Here is a 22,065-nt window from a genome sequence, read left to right as displayed (position 1 = left end):
TCCTTCAGGTCCCGCAAATTCTTTGGTTTTCCAGCATTTTTGTCTATTTGAACCCTTTCCAGCAATGATTTTGGAATTCATCTTTTCACACTGAGGACAACTGAGGGACTCATATGCAACTATCACAGGAGGTTCAAACACTCACTGATAATCCAGAAGGAAAAACATGCATTAAGAGCCCTTTAAGATCAGGGTAAATTTATCTTACTTTTTTCTTGTGGGAAACACATCTCTATTCTGTTCAAATGTTTGCACTAATGCATCGTTTTTCCTTCCGGAACATTAGTGAGCATTTTAACCTCCTTGAGGTCACTAGTTGCATATGAGTCCCTCAAAGGGTTAGAAAGGGTTCAAATACACAAAAATGCTGAAAAACCAAAGAATTTGTGGGACCTGAAGGATTTTTCTGAAGAACGGTGAGCAGTTTAACTGTTCAGGACAAACAAGAGACTCGTGAACAACTATCACCAAACATAAAAAAACAGGTGTGGGTCATTCAGGTAACAACACAGTATAAGAATCAAGTGTATGTAAACTTTTGAACAGGGTCATTTTTATCAATTCAATTATTATTTTCTCTCGTGGACTATATTTAAACATCTTTAATGTGAAATACTGTGTTCAGGTCAGTACTAAAAAAACAAAAACATTTTGTATGATCTTTCGTATTTTAGTCAAATAAATAACATTGCAGATTCTGAAAGGTACTGTACATCAAATGTGGGTTTTCTTTCAGACACATATGTTGTATTTCATCTCTGTCAATATTTAACAATAAACAAAAAGCATACCTTGAAGGATTGATAATCTCTGCAAGACAAAAGTAGGTTAGCATATTAACCTACCAGAGCTTTACATATTTTTCTAATTACTGAATACTTTAAGAAGAGTTGCAGCAAGTAATTATAGAGGCATCTCCTTCGCAGTAGAGCAGATGCTTTTATCTGCACCCGTGCTAGTCTCAGTTACGCTCTCTTGACTAAAGAATTGGGCACAAAGAGGTTTAAAGATTTACTTGAACAACCATCGCATTGTCTCCATTCACGTCTGGGCCGACTCGGAGAGTATCATTTATATTTGTGGTCGGCCTTTAAGACCAGGATTGATTTCAAATAATGATAAGGGGCAACCTTTTTTGCCTTACTCTAGTTTCTGAGCCTTACAACTTTTGTATTCTCCCTCCCTGACCTTGATTTAAAGTGAATGTCTGTTTAAATCAAATCAGGTGTGTTTGTCCTTTAATGAACATGTCTTTATTATGATAGTCCACTTTAGACATTGCACTAACTATAATTAACTATGAGTAACTATGTGTTAGCTAGCAGTAATTAGAGAATTAGTAGACTATCTGGTTTCAATCTGGCAACTATGAGTAACTTTGCAACTACATGTCAACTTATTCTACTAACCCTAAACCTAACCCTAACCTAATACTAATAGCAGTTGCTGAGTAGTATGCAAAATAAAAAGTTACCATTAATTTTGCAGTCTGAGTAAGACCAAAACAGCATTTATTATCACCATTTGAAAGCTACTGATTATCATTCGGATCATGCAAAAATTAGATCAAAGGACAAAATGACTTCTTGCGACAATAACAAATACATTAAAATGAAAATATAAAGAGAAATACTAATCGTATATCTGCCATGTTGGTTATCAAAGTTCAGCATCAGTCATTAAATCAGTCCTTGACGTCTGAACACTTGTTGCTGTCATTTAGCGGACTAGTTGGCTTTTCTCTGAAGGTTCTGCATCAATTTATTCTACTAACCCTAACCTAACAGTTTGCTAATACTCTAGCAGTTGCAAAAATACTTAGTTAGTAGAATGTAAAATAAAGCATAACCATTAATTTTGCAATCTGAGTGGGAACAAAACAGCATTTATTATCATCATTTAAGAGCTACTGGTTATCATTTGGATCGTGCAAAAATTAGATCAAAGGACAAAATGACTTCTTGCGACAATAACAAATACATTAAAATAAAAACAATAATACTAATCGTATATCTGCCATGTTGGTATTCAAAGTTCAGCATCAGTCATTAAACCATGCCTTTTTGTTGGCGTCATTTAGCAGACTTTTTGGCTTTTCTCTCGAGGTCCTTCATGTGCAAAAAAATCAGACCTGTCAAACATAGTCTCTCCTGTCATATCCATTCACAGACATAGATTTGACCCCTGAGTAGTCCACTCTTGTCGGCACGGCATTGTTCTGCGCTTTTGAGGAGCAGGAACAGGACAAAATGGCTCCACCTAGGATCAGCAGACAGGAGGCGCCCCATCCGAAGTACAGCGAGTTCCCAAACTCTCTCTTTTGAGTCTCCTCTAGAAGCGGGTTGTGGAAATCCAGAATGATGCCGTTGGCTGTCCAACAGACGGCCACTAGAAGCAGCAGCCCGCATGTTATAAACGTCACCCCGGATCCCAGCATAATGCGCGGCTTGTTAGCTGCATCTGATGTGCAGTTGGTGCACTTTGCTCCAGCCACTGCCAGAGCCATGCCCACCACACCAAGCAGCGTACTTACGACTGTCAGAGCCCTCGCAGCCTGCAGATCGTCGGAAAGCCCCAGCATGGAGTCGTAGACTCGGCAGTGCATCTGCCCTGTGCTTTGCACCACGCAGCTCATCCACAAGCCTTCCCACACGATCTGCGTGATGACGATGTTTTGGCCTATGTACGCCGCCACTCTCCACATGGGCAAACAGCAGGCAACCATCACCCCGAGCCAACCGGCCACGGTCAGGATCATCCCCAGGATCTCCAGACCAGCTGAAGCCATTCTGTTCGGCTTCGCAGACTGTGGTGCTCAGGATTCGGGACTCAGCTCTGAGGATTAGCTCTGATATTAGAGCTGTCCTCAGACTTGAAGACTTGCTTAAATGAAGAAATGCTGAAAGAGAGAAAGGGAGAGAGGGAGGGAGAGGAGAGAGATACAGTTTCTACCTTCTTTATACTGCTAAGAGAAGATGGAAGGTGGAGTCTTAGATGGCATCGTGTTTTGTGTGGTACGAGAGAGACTGTGGCTTTTATGGCACTTTACTTGTATACTCTAAAAAGTGCTTTTCTTACTTAGATTATAATAGAAAATATAACTTTTTATATTAAAAACAAAGTAGCAAGCCTTGCCCTGATTTAAAATATAACGTAAAAGTAACATAGCACATTACTTTGCATAAAAAGTAACTAATGTAATTAGTTTTTTTAAGGAGTAACACAATATTGTAATGCATTACTTTTAAAAGTAACTTTCCCCAACACTGGTTACACTGCAAAAAAAAAAAAAAAAAAAAAAAAAAATGCTTTTCTTACTAAGATTTTTTGTCTTGTTTCCAGCCAACTTAAATCAAGAATTATTTTCTTGTTTTGTTTTTTTTTTAATACTCAAAATACTAAAAATTAAGTGCGTTTTGCTTAAAACAATCTAAATAATCTGCCCAAAAATCTAAATAAGAAAAACTAGTATTATTTTTTTATTTTTTATTTTTTTATTTTTTTGCAGTGCAACCAGTGTTGGGGAAAGTGTAAAGTAATGCATTACAATATTGCATTACTCCCTAAAAAAGTAACTCATTACATTACTTACGCAAAGTAATGTGTTACGTTACTTTTGCGTTACATTTTAAATATGGGAAGGGCTTGCTTGTTGTTTTTAATATAAAAGTCCTATTTTTGTCAAATGTAAAAGCCCTTTTACCAACAAAAGCCTCAGGCAGAAGGAAAGGTACATTTACGTCTGTACTGTATACACTCTTAAAAATTAAGGTGCTTCACGATGCTGTAGAATAACTTTTTTGTCTAAATGGTTCCATAAGAACCTGTAACATCTACAGAACCTTTATGTTTGACAAAAGGTTCTTTGTGGCGAAAAAGGATTCTTCAGATTATGAAAAGGTAAGAAAGAGATGGTTCTTTAGAGAACCTTTGACTGAATGGCATCGCTGTGAAGCACCTTTATTTTTAAGAGTGTAGTAGAATGGAGAAGAAGAAAGTTTAACACTCTTGAAAATGAAAATGTTACAAATGTTAGTTTATTTTGAGTAATTTTTGCTTATTAGTATGGTTGAATTGGATTATCGAAGGACAGCAGCAAAGACACTGGCTAATAAAAATTTGATTAAATTCATAAAGGATATTTGTATTATTTAACATATTTAATTATTGCAGGTTTGCGTCATATTCTGAATTGCATTGCATTGTTTTTTTATTGATTTAGAGGAACACATGTTCACAGTTATTCTAGAACTAAAGGAACATCTTACTCACAATTTCTCTCAACATGGGGACAAGAGAGCTGTCAATCAATAAATGAGAAAAAGTAACTCAGATATTTTCTTGTAAATTAAAAAGTAATGAGTTACTTTACTGGTTATTTGAAAAAAAGTAATCTGATTACACAAGTTGCGTTACTTGTAATGCATTACCCCCAACATATTTTTAACCTGTTATGTATTCTTTTTGTTATTAATGTTGTGGCAATGGAGAAGAATAGCAGCGTGGAAAATATGTTTGGAATAAATAAGCTTATTAGAAAGTTAACTTTTTAATTAAAAATCAATGCATTAAAAAATAACAATTGTAACATTTCCCCCTTACTTGTTCGGCCCCAGTAACTGCATGGTTCACATTTCAGTCTGACCGATCTTTCAGCACCTGCCTGCCTTGGCATCATATAAAAGTATACATTTTTGTCCTACATTAAAATGAAACTCTCTAGCGTCTCATGTGTCCTTCAGAAAATCTGCTGAATCACTCCTGTTTGAGTAGACAATTCATCTCTTTGTTTTCTGTAGTGAGACGTATAATCCAACAGGATCTCAGGAGTAATCATAGATATCCATACTGTATGTAAAGTGTGGTTCTAGCTCTGATGAAAATGAACAGATATATACTTAGAGATCTACAAATATAAATAGATTTATAAGTTTTACAACATTTTATTCAGTTACATCCTTTGTTAACACTAGATTAGGAAACACATTCAGAATTAACTAAGAGCTTCCCTTAATAAACTCCTAATATGCTGCTTATTAATAATTAATAAGAAAAGTAGTTAAGTTTAGGTATGGGGTGGATCAAAGGCAGAATAAGGCTTATATAAAATGGGCAAATAAACAGCTAATATGCAACTAATATGCATTAACATATCATATCATGCATGGCATATCATGCTAGTGACTTGCTAATCATGCTAGAATGATGTTAACAACATGTTAGTAACTTGCTGATAATGCTAGCAACATGCTAGTAACATGATAAGCATGTTAGAAACATGCTAGTAACTTGCTTATCATGGAAACAACATGCTAGTAACACCCTAGCAACCACCCTGAGTACCTAGCGACTGCATAGCAACACCTTAGCAACCACCCTGGGTACTCTAGCAACTGCATATCAAAACCCTAGCAACCATTCCATGTACCCTAGCAACCGCATAGCAACACCTTCGCAACCACCCTGGGTACTCTAGCAACTGCAAAAGAACCACTCTAGCAACCATTCCATGTACCATAGCAACCGCATAGCAACACCTTCGCAACCACCCTGGGTACTCTAGCAACTGCAAAAGAACCACTCTAGCAACCATTCCATGTACCATAGCAACCGCATAGCAACACCTTCGTAACCACCCTGGGTACTCTAGCAACTGCAAAAGAACCACTCTAGCAACCATTCCATGTACCCTAGCAACCGCATAGCAACACCTTCGCAACCACCCTGGGTACTCTAGCAACTGCAAAAGAACCACTCTAGCAACCATTCCATGTACCATAGCAACCGCATAGCAACACCTTCGTAACCACCCTGGGTACTCTAGCAACTGCAAAAGAACCACTCTAGCAACCATTCCATGTACCATAGCAACGGCATAGCAACCACCCTGGGTACCCTATCAACACCCAAGCAACCACATATTAACACCCTAGCAACCTTCCCAGGTACCCTAGCAACCGCATACCGATATCTCTGACAAACTGTATTGCCTTCAAAACATTCAAACTTTACCCTTTTAAAACTACTTTAAACTATTTCAGACTGAAAGGTTTCTTGCATGCTAGAAACATGTTAACAAGATTATAGTAACTTGCTAATCATGCTAGCAATATGTTAAAGGAGAACTCCGGTGTGATTTTGACCTAAAATATATTGAATCATGATACCGAGTGTGAACGTACCTTGCATATCTCATCTCGGTTTGTGTCCTGCAGTCCGAAATCTGGGGTTAGTTAGCCGATGCTCACAACAGGTTGTCAATGAGAGTGAATAGGGCATCGAAGAAGCCATGTAAATAAATCACTGTTTTACGCCATTTACGAGGCACAAAGTAGCTCCACACTTCATTGGTAGACTCCCAAGGGCCCTGACATTTAAAACGAGGCATTGAGAACTCAGAAAAAGCACCGGTAGTTTATTTACAAGTAGATTTATACAGACAGTACCTGGTGGAGAAAATCCGGTCGCTGCCATCTTGAACTTAGTCACGATAAGTCGAGTGTCGAGCACCAAGGAATTTATCAGGTTATCAACGTATCAGGTTGTAGTTTCCTTCGTGCTCGACACTCGACTTATCGTGACTAAATTTAAGATGGCGGCGACCGGTCTGTTCCTGGTGGAAAATGTCTGTATAAATCTACTTGTAAATAAACTACCGGTGCTTTTTCTGAGTTCTCAATGTCTCGTTTTAAATGTCAGGGCCCTTGGAAGTCTACCAATGAAGTGTGGAGCTACTTTGTGCCTCGTAAATGGCGTAAAACAGTAATTTATTTACATGGCTTCTTCGATGCCCTATTGACTCTCATTGACAACCTGTTGTGAGCATCGGCTAACTAACCCCAGATTTCGGACTGCAGGACACAAACCGAGATGAGATATGCAAGGTACGTTCACACTCGGTATCATGATTCAATACACTTTAGGTCAATATCACACCTGACTTCTCCTTTAATTGTCTAACCTATCTGTATAAAGTTATAAAAATGTCAAGCTTTTACAGCTGCTTTTTATTTTTATTCTCATGCTTGCAACAATATCTATGTCATCCATCTATCTAAATTTTCAATATCCAGGCAATTTTGCAATTTTTATCTAGTAAATTTGATTTAGTTTACTATGGTACAGAAAATGACAAACATATCAATAAATGCTCACAAACAAAAAACTGACAAAAAAAAACTTATAAAGCACCTATTCTGCATGACTATATTCTACATCCCTAATCCTACCCAATTCCTAAACTTAATAACTACCTTACTAACAATTAATAAGCAGCAAATTAGGAGTTTATTGACGCAAAAGCAGTAGTTAATGGTTTGTTAATATCGAGAACTGGACCTTTAAAAAAAAGTGTGACCGAAAGTTTTATACTACAGAATATGTTTGATTCCTTCACAGAACTGAACTCCACCAAATAAAGTTAATTACTACACACAGGTCAGGTATTATGTGAAATTAAATAAATTACTACACACATCAGGTCAAGTGTTATGTAACAGCTGTTAAAAAGGAGAGAACTGGAGATGAGACTATGATTATGGAGAGATTTTATATTGTAAACAGGTTTGGGATGGTCTTAAAATTTGAAAAAATTCACATCTGTTATCTAGGCTAAGATATTGTACGCCGCTTACTGTAGATATCTCTCAGTTTTAGAGTAAAATCAAACTGCTCTGTGGACATGCAAATGTTGTGTTTAAGTTATTGCATTTCACTGATAGAGGGAGCTAAATAACCTCTGTTTGATGGATGTTTTGCTTGCCTTAAACATTAAATGTAATCCTAAATAAATCTAATTAAATCTCTAAATAAATCTCAAAGTGTGTTAAAGTTTGTACTCTCAAGAATTGTTCAAATTCTCTCAGATTGAGCAAATGCAAGTAAACAAACAAACATTTTTTAAAGTATAGTGTCACTATGATTTTAAAGCCCACACACACAAACATTCAACTATTTGAACAAAAATATAATACATACTTAAACAACTGTGCACAACAAGAAGATTTTAACAGGAAGGCACTGGCCTTTGGAACCTGAATGAATATCTGTCACAGCCTCTTAGGAAAAAACAAATAAAACAATAACAAATAAAAATAAGCAAAACAATAAACAAGTGACATTTTTACCCTGTCTTTATGTTCAGCACAGCATGTTGTGACTCAGTGTGGGAGTGTGAACCTGTTCCACCATGGTTTCTCATGAACAGCAAAGATCATTAATCAGCCTCAGACTAGAAGATAAAACACGTGCAATGGACATTTTTGCCCAGTATTAGGATTTTAAGGAAAAGGATAGGCTATTTATTTAGGGTGAACTCAGGTAAAGTGGGCCATTTATTTGTAAAACGTGATTTTTTTTTCTTTATTAATTTTAAATTTAAATTTCAGCTATAATGTTTCAATTTAAATAGTTAATTTAAAGTGTCATTTGCAAGATATATGCCAGTAAACATTTTGAGGTCATGTACTCCAGACAAATTTCTTTCCCCCCCCCAAAAAAATAAAAAGTCATGTGTAAATCCACATCACAATTCATGTGTGAAATTCCAAACAACTAAAACAATATGTTGTGTTGAAAGCTGAATATCAGAATATTTAGAGATCAGAATATTAAATAAAAATATATTAATGTGACTACAACACAAGCCAACAACAAACAGGCTAAAAAATAATGAGGAAAATTTTTAAATGTTTTTTTATGTTTATGCTTTTTAATAATAATAAAACAAATTAATTGTCTCCATATTTTAAAGCTTTATATTCTCATTTCATCCTTTCTTCACTCTGCAGATTAAATGTCATGCATCGACTTCCTTTTTTATTCTGTCTTTCCTTTCTTCCATCTCTGACTTGAATTCCGGACTGCAGTCTCATCTCTGTTTGCTAAAAATGGCAAATATAAATGTCAACTATAAAATAACTAGCGGTTGAATTTGGGTATAATTACTGAAGGTTAAATTCACCCACTTTACCTGTATCCCGCTTGCTGCTTTTTATCTAACACATTCAGCCAAAGTAGCCCAGCCATATTTAAACCACCTTACAAGAAAGCTAACACGTTTTTTTTTTTATGTATTCTTTGCCTTTTACACTGTTGATGGTAGTACTGAATAAATCAGGAAACTGACTCAATGGCATTTGTTTACATTTAGTGAGCAACTTTATACGTTAGGCTACAAATGTCAAAGGGTTTTCTACCTTTCACCATGACACAGTCCTCTTTGAGTTGTGGCCACACCCACCAGTGTCATATTGCATCAACCAAAACTATTTTATTATTTAGAGAAATAGTGCCCCTTTAATGAAGAACCATTCTTATGCTCTGAAATTGTAAATCATTTTAGCACAGTTCAGTCAAAGCTTAAACAGCCCACTTTAACTGAATCCACCCTATTTATTTATTAAGATTTTTTCGCAGATTTTACCTACTGTTAAGTTGATTTCCTAATATAGAATGTTTGATTTGTTTTTCAAATTAAAAAATAAATTTACATTTGTTTATCTTTATCTGAGATCAGCTAAAACAACATGGTTAGTTCAGAAAATGCATTTTAATTACTTTTGTTTAAAAAGTATTTAATTGTTTTTGTTACCACTTTTACCAACATTATAAAGTAAGTTAATAACCTTTTAGCAACACTCACCGGACATCTAATTTCCAAACTAATAATTTCTCATTATTATTTCATTATTTTCTCATAAATTATTTCAAATGTATCTGCATTGCAAATGGGGATTTGTTGGGAGGGCGATAACAGCAATAATAGTACATTGACAAGGAACTCTTTCTTAGAGTTTCTATGAGTATTTATGGGGAAACACCTCAGAACAGCATCTGTCTTTCTGTCATTTACTGAAACTAGACAAGCGGAAATGGAAACCATTTTGTATGATATATGCCTCCCAAAGACATTTTTCTGGTATAGTTAACATAGTAGGGGACATTGGAGCTTAAAACAATCACTTTAGCAAAGTTTGTACTATTTTGATTAATAAAAGAATAATTTATTGTTCAATAAATGTACTGTCATTTAAATATGTTAGTATAAAAATATATATATTTACCATCTGAATCTAACCATGTCATGTCAAGAAATTGAAAAATCAGCCATCTATTAATTATCATGTTAATTACTGTGCCCCAAAACATTGTTGTCTCTGTCTCAAAACATTTAACAAATGTAGCGGTTCTCATTTGCTACTTAAATCTACAACATTTTTAAAAAAACATCAAACATTAGATCAAGTAAGCACAGAATCAACCGCAATCGCATCAAGGATCAGTCAAATTTGCACGTGCATTTTGAAGAGCTAATGTTTTAGAAAGTGCTCCGCCAAATTTTTGGGGTTTAGAGGAAAATAATATCAAAGGCGCCTTTTACACCGGGGTGCATTAAAGTGAAGTATTAACTTATACATCAATAAAACATTAGCTAAAGTATTTGTATCAATACTGTTTGTCTTTTGCCCCATGCTGGTGACCCTTGCCACCTCATATATTTATCCGACTTGTATCATTTATTTTCACACAAAATCTGCTGCTCCATAAATGTTCAATACAAGCGTATATTTTTTTTATGCAATCATACACTTTGGTCACAGTGAAAAGCACATTTTTAGCCCTATTGCCCACTACAATAAAGACAATACCTAAACTAATCTAAAGTAACTCTAAAAAATAAAAAAATAAAATCCATTACAGAAATTCTAATGGTTTCCAGTACAAACATTACAAACCATCAACGTTAACCGTTTAACCTTTAAAAAATGGTTTCCTGTAGTGTACTTATTTAGTGGACATATTTAATTGGGATATAGTGGTTTTAACAAGCCACCAATAAAAGGCGAACAATTACCAGTATAGAGACCATTACACATTTTGTGATGATTTCTATTGTTGTTTTTTGTTTTCTGTTTTGTTTTTTGTTTTTTTAGCAGGGCACCAACTATACTTTCAGAACGTGAGGAACATTCACTTCCTAAATCCTTCTTATCTAGGACATATCTAAGTTTTTGTTTCCTGTTGAGCATTAGGATGTGTAGTCCACTGTTGTTTTTCTCTTCTAATATGGTAATTGTTTGGAAACTCCGCAGTCTTTAATTAGTTAGCCGGGTCAAGCATCTAGTTCTCTCTCTTTCTCAGTGTCATGCACTCATGCTTGATCATTAGTAAGCACTGTTGAGTCATCAGTCTTTTCATTCCTCTAGATCGCTATCACAGTCTTGGTCATCCATAGAAACCCTGTCTACCATCCCATGAGCCCAGGGGTGAAACTCTCTGACGTCACGCATACTGCCTCTCCCCAGCCAGCCGCTGTCGGGGGAGAGAAATTTAGTTTCATTAGTAATTACAAGCGGAATACACAGAGTGTGGGACAAATGACTCACTGCTGAAAGTAGAAGTGCACTCTTAAAAATAAAGGTGATTCAAAAGGTTTTTCAAGCGATGTCACAGAAGAATCATTTTTGGTTTCACAAAGAACCATTCAGTCAAAGGATCTTTATAGGACCATTTCCTGCTTACATTTTATAATCTGAAGAACCTTATTTGCCACAAAGAACCTTTCGCGAAACAGAAAGGTTCTTCAGATGTTAAAGGTTCTTTATGGAACCATTTAGACAAACAGGTTCTTCTATGGCTTTGTGTAGCCTATTTATTTTTAGAAAAGAGAAATATATTTGTGTATTTAGGTATCTTATCTCAAAGCATTGTTGTTTTTATTTGAATTGCATCAAAAGGTTGACATTTTATGAAAATGATATTATAAAACCAGCACACTTCAAAAAATGATTTTCTTACTTAGATTTTTTGTCTTGTTTCCAACCAAAATATCGACAAAGGCTTAAATCAACAAGTAAAAATTATTTTCTTGTTTTGAGAAAAAACAGGTCAAAATTAAGTGTGTTTTTGTTTGAAACAAGTTAAATAATCTGCCAATGGGGTAAGAAAAATAATCTTGTTTTCTGTTCTGAAATTAGATATTTTTGCTTAACCCATTGGCAGATTTGTTTTTCTCAAAACAAGAAAATAATTTTTACTTGTCTATAAATAGATTTTTAGATATTTTGGCTGGAAACCAAAAAATCGAAGTAAGAAAAGCTTTTTTTTTTTTTCCAGTGCAGTGTATGAGCGGTTCATAGTAATGTTTCCCACGTACTAATTTTCCTAAGAACTTGATCAGCAAGTTCCTCACATAACTGAATGTTTAGATGTTTTATTTAGAAAAGCCTCACTGTTTTTGAAAGCCTGTCATTTAAGCATGTAGAAACATCTAGGACAAACCCGGTTCGCTTAACAAAAGGTGCACTTGGATGTTTGAACAAACTGCAAAGCATGATTCACCATATCACCTACATTATGGTCATGTGATTATGACTGCTGTACATAATCTTTTAATAACAGTTTAACCATTTAAAAAAAATATTTTTACTTTAAAGTCGCCTAATTGTCTTTATATTTAAATTTAATGAATCCTGTCTGATGTTTGCATTGAAATGTTGGATTCTCCCAGAGCCTCAGATATGCTTTTAGAGAATTAAAAACAACCCATTTGAGAAGGTAATCTTTGGCAGACCATCTTTCCTCAATTCCCTAATTGCAGACATTCCTTACCTGTGTACGTGTGTGCGGACCCGTATCCTCTTTCTCCTTGCCAAGGGGATTTTAATGAGCTGCCATGTAAAATAGAGCCATTATTGTCCGTTTGGCCACCAAACAGAGCCTTCTTTCATTTATGAAACAATCAGTATCCCTTACTCTTTCCCTCTTTTTTCCATTTTCTACATGGCAAACACCTGGGATTGACTTTCATCCCTTCACTATATGCCTCTAAATGTCTGCAAACCCTTGGACAGTGAACACTTTTTACTTCTTTTAAACTTTGTAGTGCTGCAGTGGCTTTAGGAAAGATTGCGCCTCTTTCTCTGGACACTGGAAACCAGGTCAGCAACCGCATGTTTCTTTCTCTCGTTTGTCTGTGTAGAAATGCTTCTGTTTAGAAACAAATGAAATATGAAAAGAAAGGAAGGTACCGGTCTTATTCGAGCAGCTGCTTTCACTGTTGAAGTATGTTTGTGAGTGTCAAGAAATGAATGTGCAACACAATGAAGGTGTATTAGCGAAAGGGTGGCATGTGATTTATGCTTTGCTCAAAATGACTAATTCAGTAAAACCAATTATTAAAACTGCACAGTTGTCACATAATTATCTTTAAGTAGAGATGAAGTGCATTATGTAAAATCCTCCTCCTAAGCTAAAGCTTTATCCGCAATTAGCAAAAGGAGAAAAGACAATGAATCAATGTTCAGTGTCTTTTGGGTGTGTGCTAAAGGGTGAATACTTATTTTTAAAAACTAAAATTTTATTTATTCCTTATTTACTTTTTGTGTAATTGTTTCATTTATATATTTGACATTGCTTAGTTAACTCTGGTTAACTAAGTTCATTTATCTTCCAAAACCCAATCCGACCTATTTTTGGTCTAATATATTTGCCTGCCTTGCTTCTAGTTTATTTATGGATTACTCCAATGCTCTGTTTTTCTCAAAAGGTACTTTTTATTTGAACCATGAGTCATACTATTTTTATTTTCCACAAAAACTATGAACAACTATGAAATTGTGATTCATAAAATGGTCTGTTCAACAAAAACAAATCCACCCTAATGCAACCATGAGTTAAGACTCGTCACTGGGATTTGCTTGATTACTGACACCACAGCCAGGGGGCAAATCTAGGTGATGGTGCACCTGAGAGTGATTCGTGCGGCCCCTCCTTGTTCCGCTTCGCATAAAAGGGGCCGCTTTGCTCTCAGGTTCACTAAAGCAGCTATAGAGACTGAAGACTGTCTGAAGACCTACTCCTTTACCTCAACACACAAGCAATGGTATCAGCAGGGATGCAGATGCTGGGCATAGCCCTGGCTGTCATCGGCTGGATCGGGGTGATCGTGGTTTGCGTTCTCCCTATGTGGCTCGTCACGGCTTTCATTGGACAAAACATAGTGACTGCGCAGATAACCTGGGAGGGCATCTGGATGAGTTGTGTGGTTCAGAGCACCGGACAGATGCAGTGTAAGGTCTACGACTCCATGCTGGCTCTCAGCTCGGATCTACAGGCGGCCCGTGCCTTGACTATCATCTCCATCCTGGTGGGTGTTGTTGGCATCCTGTTAGCGACCGCTGGAGGAAAATGCACCAACTGCATCGAGGACGAGCGCGCCAAGGCCAGAGTTGGCATCATTTCAGGAGCCATCTTCATCATCGCTGGAGTTCTGTGTTTGATTCCCGTCTGCTGGACGGCCAATACAATTATCAGGGACTTCTACAACCCTATGACCGTCAGCGCACAGAAGAAAGAGTTGGGAGCTTCGTTGTTTATTGGATGGGCTGCTTCAGCTCTGTTGATTATTGGCGGTGCACTCCTTTGTGCAAACTGCCCTCCCCAAAATCAGTACGCTGCTAAATACACAGCTCGTCCTGGAGGAAACAAAGGCTATGTCTGAAGAGGAACCAAAAATGACTTTACTTTGTGCCTTGGACAGCTTTTAGACCTATTGTATTAAAACTGATTGTATATGTGAATGTTCTTCAACTGGTTGAATTAGCTGTCAGCTAAGAAAGTTTCAGCTCATGGTGCTGAGCAGAACTGTACTGCCAAAAATTGTGTGGGAACTGTAGATACCTCTTTGTAATTGTAATACTGGTTTCAGATATGCTTGAAGTTTTAAGGATTTAAATAAGATGTAAATTTAATCGTGTTGTGCTTTGTGACAGTTATTTGTGCTATGCTACAAAGTTTGCTACATTTCAGTATATGCATTTCAACAAATAAATTCTTTACGAACACATATTGTTGTTTCTTGCGCTTCATCACATGCAGATTAAATGGATTGTATGTAAATTATATATATATGTGACCCTGGAGCACAAAACCATTAAGTAGCACTGGTATCTTTGTAGCAATAGCCAAAAATACATTGTATGGGTCAAAATGATAGATTTTTCTTTTATGCCAAAAATCACTTGGATATTAAGTAAAGATCATGTTCCATGAAGATATTTTGTAAATTTTCTACCATAAATATATCAAAGCGTATTTTTTGATTAGTAATATGTATTGCTTAGAACTTCATTTGGCAATTTTCTCAATATTTAGATTTTTTTTTGCACCCTAGGATTTCAGATTTTTAAATGGTTGTATCTTAGCAAAGTACAGTCCTATCCTAACAAACCATACATCAATGGAAATCTTATGTATTCAGCTTTCAGATGTTGTATAAATCTCAATTTCAAAAAATTTACCCTTATGACTGGTTTTGTGGCCCAGGGTCACGTATTTGTTTTAATATTTAAAATTAGAAACTTGCAAACACAGTTCAGTTTAAACTCTCTTTGTTTTAACAGTTAAGTTTTTGATAATGATCTGATACACAGGTAATCCTGAAGGTGTGACGACTACTGGGAAGTACTAACTACATGTGGAGTGCAGAAGATTCACACACACACACCCACACTTAGAGTGAGAGTGAAATGAATGGTGTACGACTGTAAGCATGGCTGAGGTATACTATGCATCCACCCACAGCACATGAATTCAGGATTTTATACTAAAAACATTTGGATATTTATTTATATATATTAAAATATTTGTAATATAAAATCCTGAATTCATGTGCTGCTGGTGGATGCATAGTATACTTCAGCCATCTACTGGCCATTAATGTCATTACATGATTTTTACATGAACATGAAGTCATGTTGTTTTGCTTTTTTTCACTAGATGGCAGCAATCTGGCCGAAAATATACATGTTCCTATTTTCTTTATGTTTCACCTTTTAAAAGGGTAGGTTTTTACTATAGTAAACAGAATTGGACAGTAGTCAAGTATTTTTACTCTGCTGTACATTATCTGGGTGTTTTTCTTAAAAAAAAAAATACTTCACAACATTCCAAAGCATAATATTATACTTTTCATATTTATTATCATTTAATACTTAATTACATTAGAAATCTAGTACTTCCTTACTTTTATTCAAGTCAAAGTAATTCAAAGATTTACTTGAGTACATCTTGAGAAAGTACTACATTTTTAATGTTCTTAAGTATTAAAGGTTAAAACAAAAATAAACAACAACTTTTATAAAATGTAGTACAGTATGTTTTCAAAGAAAAATACTCTGATAAATTACAACACTTTAACAAAATTTTTGAGTAAAGTAAAAATACATCACTACTGTCCACCTCTGATTTTGAAGTTCCAAAAGTTTTAAGAAAGTATGTTTTTGCCTGGAAATAAAGTTTAATCAACACATCAAAATAATCATAAATAATAATTTGATCATAATTATTTACAGTAATTTTGAGCTGTTGATGAATAATTATGATTCACCATAATGTTGATGTACAGTTTAAACTGTGTGCTATTAAAAACTCCAAGCTTTGTGACATATATTAACAAATAAATACATAATTATAACATTTCATTATATTATTGTCACTATTTTAATTGTAACAGACTATTTTGGCAGGGCTCATTTTCATTTATCTAGTGCAGAGGTCACATAACCGAAAATTGTCCATCAACAATGCGCGTTTCCAGGACAGATTTGCTCAAAAATTTGGCAATATTTTATGAATGGCGATTAAAAAGTATTGCGAAATGACAGCGTTTCCATTAACCGATGTTATGCGACTGAAACTTATTTTTTTTCCTCAGACGATAAGACATGGCAACAGTTTTTTGTGGGAATTTGGCTATATTTAATCAAATGTGACCTGAAATGCGGAAAAAATGTTTCCATTGTCGTTTTCCTTTTTTGAATTGCCTGAAAAACCACCTCATGTGAGGGTAAAAACATTTTTGTGATATATGGGAGTTTTTGCGCAATTGACACGTTTCCATTAGGCGTATTTTCAATTCGCAATTTCAATTTTCACAATTTTAAGGGTAATGGAAACGCACCTACTTTTGATTAAAAAGTATTGCAAAATGACAGCTCTTCCATTAACCCATGTCATGCGACCAAAGCAGCATTTTTTTCTTATCAAGATAAGTCATGGCAACGGATTTATGTGGGATTTTGGCTATATTTAATTGAATGTGACCTGTAAATGCGGAAAAAACAAACAAACAAAAAAAAAATACGTTTCCATTGTTGTTTTGCGAAATATTCCTTTTTTGAATTGCCTGAAAAACCACCTCATGTGAGCGTAAAAACTTATTTGCGATATATGGGAGTTTTTGCGCAATTGACGCATTTTCATTAGGCGTATTTTCAATTCGCAATTTCAATTTAAAGGGTAATGGAAACACTATGTGATCTATTGTAAATTGTTACTGTAATTCCCACCCCATCCAGTTGGTGGCGAGCGCTCCAGTGTGTCAACAGAGCACGGTATCCAGAACAAAAATGAAAATGTCACGATGAATCTTTTGCTATGCATTTGATACTCACATGCGAAAACCCAGTTTAAACTACAGCGATCTGTCACGCCACATTAAAGAGCGCCAAAACGGTATTTATTGCTTGAATTTCCTTATGAAATGGACAGAATTTGAAATCTGAGAATTGTCATGTTGAAAGTAACAAAGCACAGAGTATAAGCTTATTGTGATTTATTGGATCAGCGTACTACTGTTTGTTCATAAACTGAAAACAGCATAGAACAATAGATCGATTGAGATTTAAGAATAGATATTGGTTCATAAAAATAAGCATCTATTAAAATCGAGAAATCAGTTTTTTAAACCAGCCCTAGAATGTTTTTTGTTTGTTTGTTTGTTTGTTTGTTTGTTTGTTTGTTTGTATGTATGTTTGTTTGTTTGTTTATTTGTTTGCTTGTTTGTTTGTAGTGTCCTTCGAGTGTAGGGATTAACATAAAAAGTGATGCAATCTCTGTGCATCTGTTCTCTTCATAAAGAAATGCATAAGCCTATACAGTATGCTTGCCCAATTAAAAATGAAAATGTAAAAAAAATAAAAGCAATTAAATGTGTTGTTATAATTAAAATATGAAAATTAAATTGCCACGTAATATTAGATTATGACTGAATTTTTACGACACTGTCTGTCAAAATAAACCCAAGGCATCCTCTGATCTAGTGTAACATATGTTTGTGCAATTGTGCACCCATGAAGCAAAGATGGCTGCCTCCAGGTCACATATTTCAGGCTGTTTTTAAACCAGCTGAGCAACTGCCAATGAGATGATTGTGAACACTAACAGAAAGCTATTTATTACAGACTACAATTAATAAGTAAAAAGATATGATGTATTTAAATAAATACATTTTTGTGTGGTTTCAGAATAGATAAGAAAATGTTTTAATGTGTTTTATACATTTATAGTAAAAAGAAAATACATTAAATATCTTCCTGCATAATCACTCGTCCAAAGACCATATCTTTTCACAGTGCCTTTTATGTCAGTGCAAGGTCATTTTGACAAGCTGTTTTTTTAACTGACCTTGAAGGATCTTGAAATGTTGTTGTGCTTCTGAAAGCCACTAGCTTTGTGTTTATTGTGTAAATGAACAATCATGAGGGCTCTCCAGAAATCACCAGCTCAGGAAAAGCAAACTCCGCCTTTTTAAACTTCTCCTATAAATAGCAAGCATCGCTGTTACGCACACTTTCGACTACTTCATCACTCTCTGATTTAAACATGGTCTCCCAAGGACTCCAGATTATGGGCATATCCACAGCCATGCTGGGTTGGCTGGGTGTCATTGTGATTTGCGCTTTGCCCCAGTGGAAGGTGTCTGCGTTCGTTGGGGCCAACATCGTGACGGCACAGATCATCTGGGAGGGTATGTGGATGAACTGTGTGGTGCAGAGCACTGGACAAATGCAGTGTAAAGTCTACGACTCCATGCTGGCGCTCAGTTCTGATCTTCAAGCGGGCCGGGCCATGATCATCATCTCCATTTTGACTGGACTCTGTGGAATCGTAATTTCTTTGGCTGGTGGAAAGTGCACCAACTGCATCGAGGACCAAGGGTCCAAAGCAAAGGCGTGCATCGCTGCAGGCATTCTCTTAATTATCTCTGGACTTCTTTGTATGATCCCAGTGTCGTGGGCAGCACACACAACAATACGCGACTTCTATAACCCAATGATGGTGGAGGCCCAGCGGAGGGAGTTAGGCGCAGCTCTGTATGTCGGCTGGGGATCTGCTGGGTTGCTTTTACTGGGAGGAGGAATACTTTGCTGGAACTGCCCGCCGAAGCAAGAACGCATCTATAACCCCAAGTTCTCCGCTGTGAGGTCCAGTTCTGGTCCAAGAGAGTTTGTCTGAGATGCAGAACCCATATGACCTGCCTTAAAATGCACACTCAAGTGACTGATTGATCTAATTCAGTCAGCAATTCATCTGAGACATTTTTTACATGTAATAGCATAACATTTTCATTCTTTAAAAAAAATGCATTTCTTCTTGACTGAATATACTGTGATAATATTTAAGCCACTACATGTCTCATTTAGTACTTACCGTTGGATAAAAATGAAAGATTATAGATGTAAGATATTTCTTTTTATGTTGTCAAACTGGTAGCTCAAAGAGTAGACCAAAGCCCTAGAAACATCACAGGTTTGATTCTCTGGAAATGCTAGAACTGATAAAATGTATACCTTCAGAGCAATGCCAGTCGCTTTGGCTTAAGTGATTTATGTGTTTATTACAACTTTTATGGTGGAATTCTAAAAATAGATAATTTATTTGTTTAAAATGTGTACAGTGCTGGTAGATTACTTTTATAAATTACTGAATCCAAATTGCATGACAAAAATTATAATTAGTAACATAATTTATTACATTACGCATTTTAGGTAATAAAATCAGACTGCTTTTGATTGCTTTTGGATTACCGTTAACCTAATTTGTTTATCACAATGATTTAAATTATGTACAATATGTGACCCTAGACCACAAAACCAGTCTTAAGTAGCATGGGTATATTTGTAGCAAAAGCCAAAAATACATTGTATGGGTCAAAACCACTTTTTTTTTAATGCCAAAATCATTAGGATATTAAGTGAAGATCATGTTCCATGTAGATAATTTGTAAATTTCCCACTATAAATATATCAAAACTTAATTTTTTATTAGTAATATGCTTTGCTAAGAACTTCATTTGGACAACTTTAAAGGCGATTTTCTAAATTTTTTCTCAATTTTTTTTTTTTTTTTTTTTTTTGCACCATCAGGTTCTAGATTTTCAAATAGTTGTGTCTTAGCCAAATATTGTCCTATTCTAACAAACCATACATCAATGGAAAGCTTATTTATCAAAAAAAAAAAAAAAACACAATACCCTACTGGTTTTGTGGTACTGTATTAACAAAAATACAAAGAAAAAAAATCCAAGAACATGAAGCGCATTAAACATTGTTACATCAGGGTTTCACAAATTGAGGTCTGTGAAGGAACCACAGGAGGTTCATGAGTTTATTAAAAGTTAATAATTAATTAAATAAAACAAAAATGTACAATTAAAATAAATTATGTTGATGCTTTGTTAAAATGCTGAGAAAACAGTTCTTAAAACTGAAATGATTTTAGTAAACCCAGTGGTCAAATGTTGTTTGGCCTTTCAGTATTATTACAGCCACTAGCCACCAAATGACGTGTCTTTATGTGAATGTCCACAAAACCGAAAGACTTGTGTGTATACGCACTAGGCCAGGGGTTTTCAAACCTGTCCTGGAGCCTCCCCTGCCCTGCACATTTTGCTTGTCTCTCTCATCTAATACACCTGATTCAAATCATCAGCTCATTAGTAGAGACTGCAAGACCTGAATTGGGTGTGCCTAATAAGGGAGACATACAAAATGTGCAGGGCAGGGGAGGCTCCAGGACAGGTTTGAAAACCCCTGCACTAGGCTATTTTAGAATGGAAATTTCAAAAGATAAACAACAGTGGTCACACTTTATTTTAAGGTCCAGTTCTTGCTTAACAAACCAATAACTACAGCTTTTGACTCAGTAAACTCCTAATTTGCTTCTTATTAATCATTAGTAAGGTAGTTGTTAAATTCAGGTAGGATTAGGGATGTAGAATGTGGTCATGCAGAATAGGTGCTTTATAAGTACTAATAAACAGCCAATATGTTAATAATAGGCATGCTAATAAGTAACTATACTGAGAATTGTTCCCTATACTAAAGTGTTAGGGAGAATAAATAAATTGTAAATAACTTCTTGCAATTGTGTGAATAATTTGTAATCCCGTAATAAATAAAAAAAAGTTAACTACAGTTGTAATTAGTTACTACCCAGCACTGGTGTACAATTTGTTTTTTTGTTTTATTCTCCAGTTTGCCATGTGTATTTTGTATTTTGGTCATAAAACATTTCCATCAATAAAAGAATAACAAAGTATCCAAGTCCTGATGTACGGTATTAATTAAAGCATATATCATAATTTCATACATTTTAAAAAATATTTGTAAAAGTACATTTGCAATAGTATTTCACACACAAATAAGTAAACAAACAAACCAATAAAAAAGACACATGGTTTAAATGTTATGGCAAAATCTGATCCGTATTAATTAAAACATCAGAATATTTCTCTCTTGGCTCTCTCTTTAGCATATGAGCATTAGCCTCTGTAATCTACAGTATGTTTATATAACATGTTCCACATTCACTGGAATTTCAACAGTTGTAACTGCATATTATTAGTGAGATTCTAACCTGAACTTAGAATGATTTGTAATGATTAATAGGACCATAAATACTCTGTTAAGGTTCTTTAAAGTCTTGCACTGGAGCATCCTAACCCAAAATAAAGCCTAAAAATTCCAAAACCTCACTGTTATCTTGTCTTTAAAACATCTTACAGACAGATATATAACCCTTAAAAAAAGAGAAATTTGTACATATGACCTATATAAATTTTCTGCATCTGGTAACATAAATCTTGTTAAACACAAGTGGTATGTTGTGTAATGATTAATGGGCCCTAAAATACTCTGTTCACTTCCATAACAAAAATGTACAGATAATGTACTCACCCCAAGATGCTTCTTCAGTCATAAAGAAATTATGTTTTTTGAG

The 22,065-nt window shown here is 35.3% G+C and overlaps 2 protein-coding genes across 2 annotated transcripts; one reads left to right on the top strand and one right to left on the bottom strand.

The window, feature by feature from the left end:
- Window positions 1–1,928: 1,928 nt before the first annotated feature.
- On the bottom strand, window positions 1,929–2,788 carry LOC141284238 (claudin-9-like). The gene has a single exon (XM_073817235.1). The coding sequence runs from the start codon at window positions 2,786–2,788 to the stop codon at window positions 2,135–2,137; it is 654 nt and encodes a 217-aa protein (XP_073673336.1). The 3' UTR covers window positions 1,929–2,134.
- Window positions 2,789–13,836: 11,048 nt separating this feature from the next.
- Window positions 13,837–19,480, top strand: LOC141284769 (uncharacterized). Its single transcript, XM_073817782.1, has 2 exons — window positions 13,837–14,426; window positions 18,707–19,480. The coding sequence occupies exons 1-2, from the start codon at window positions 13,883–13,885 to the stop codon at window positions 19,297–19,299; spliced, it is 1,137 nt and encodes a 378-aa protein (XP_073673883.1). The 5' UTR covers window positions 13,837–13,882; the 3' UTR covers window positions 19,300–19,480.
- Window positions 19,481–22,065: the final 2,585 nt, after the last annotated feature.

The sequence above is a fragment of the Garra rufa genome, chromosome 14 (genome assembly GCF_049309525.1).
Source record: "Garra rufa chromosome 14, GarRuf1.0, whole genome shotgun sequence".
In the NCBI taxonomy this organism is placed as follows: domain Eukaryota; kingdom Metazoa; phylum Chordata; class Actinopteri; order Cypriniformes; family Cyprinidae; genus Garra; species Garra rufa.
This window is presented reverse-complemented; position numbering and strand designations above follow the sequence as displayed.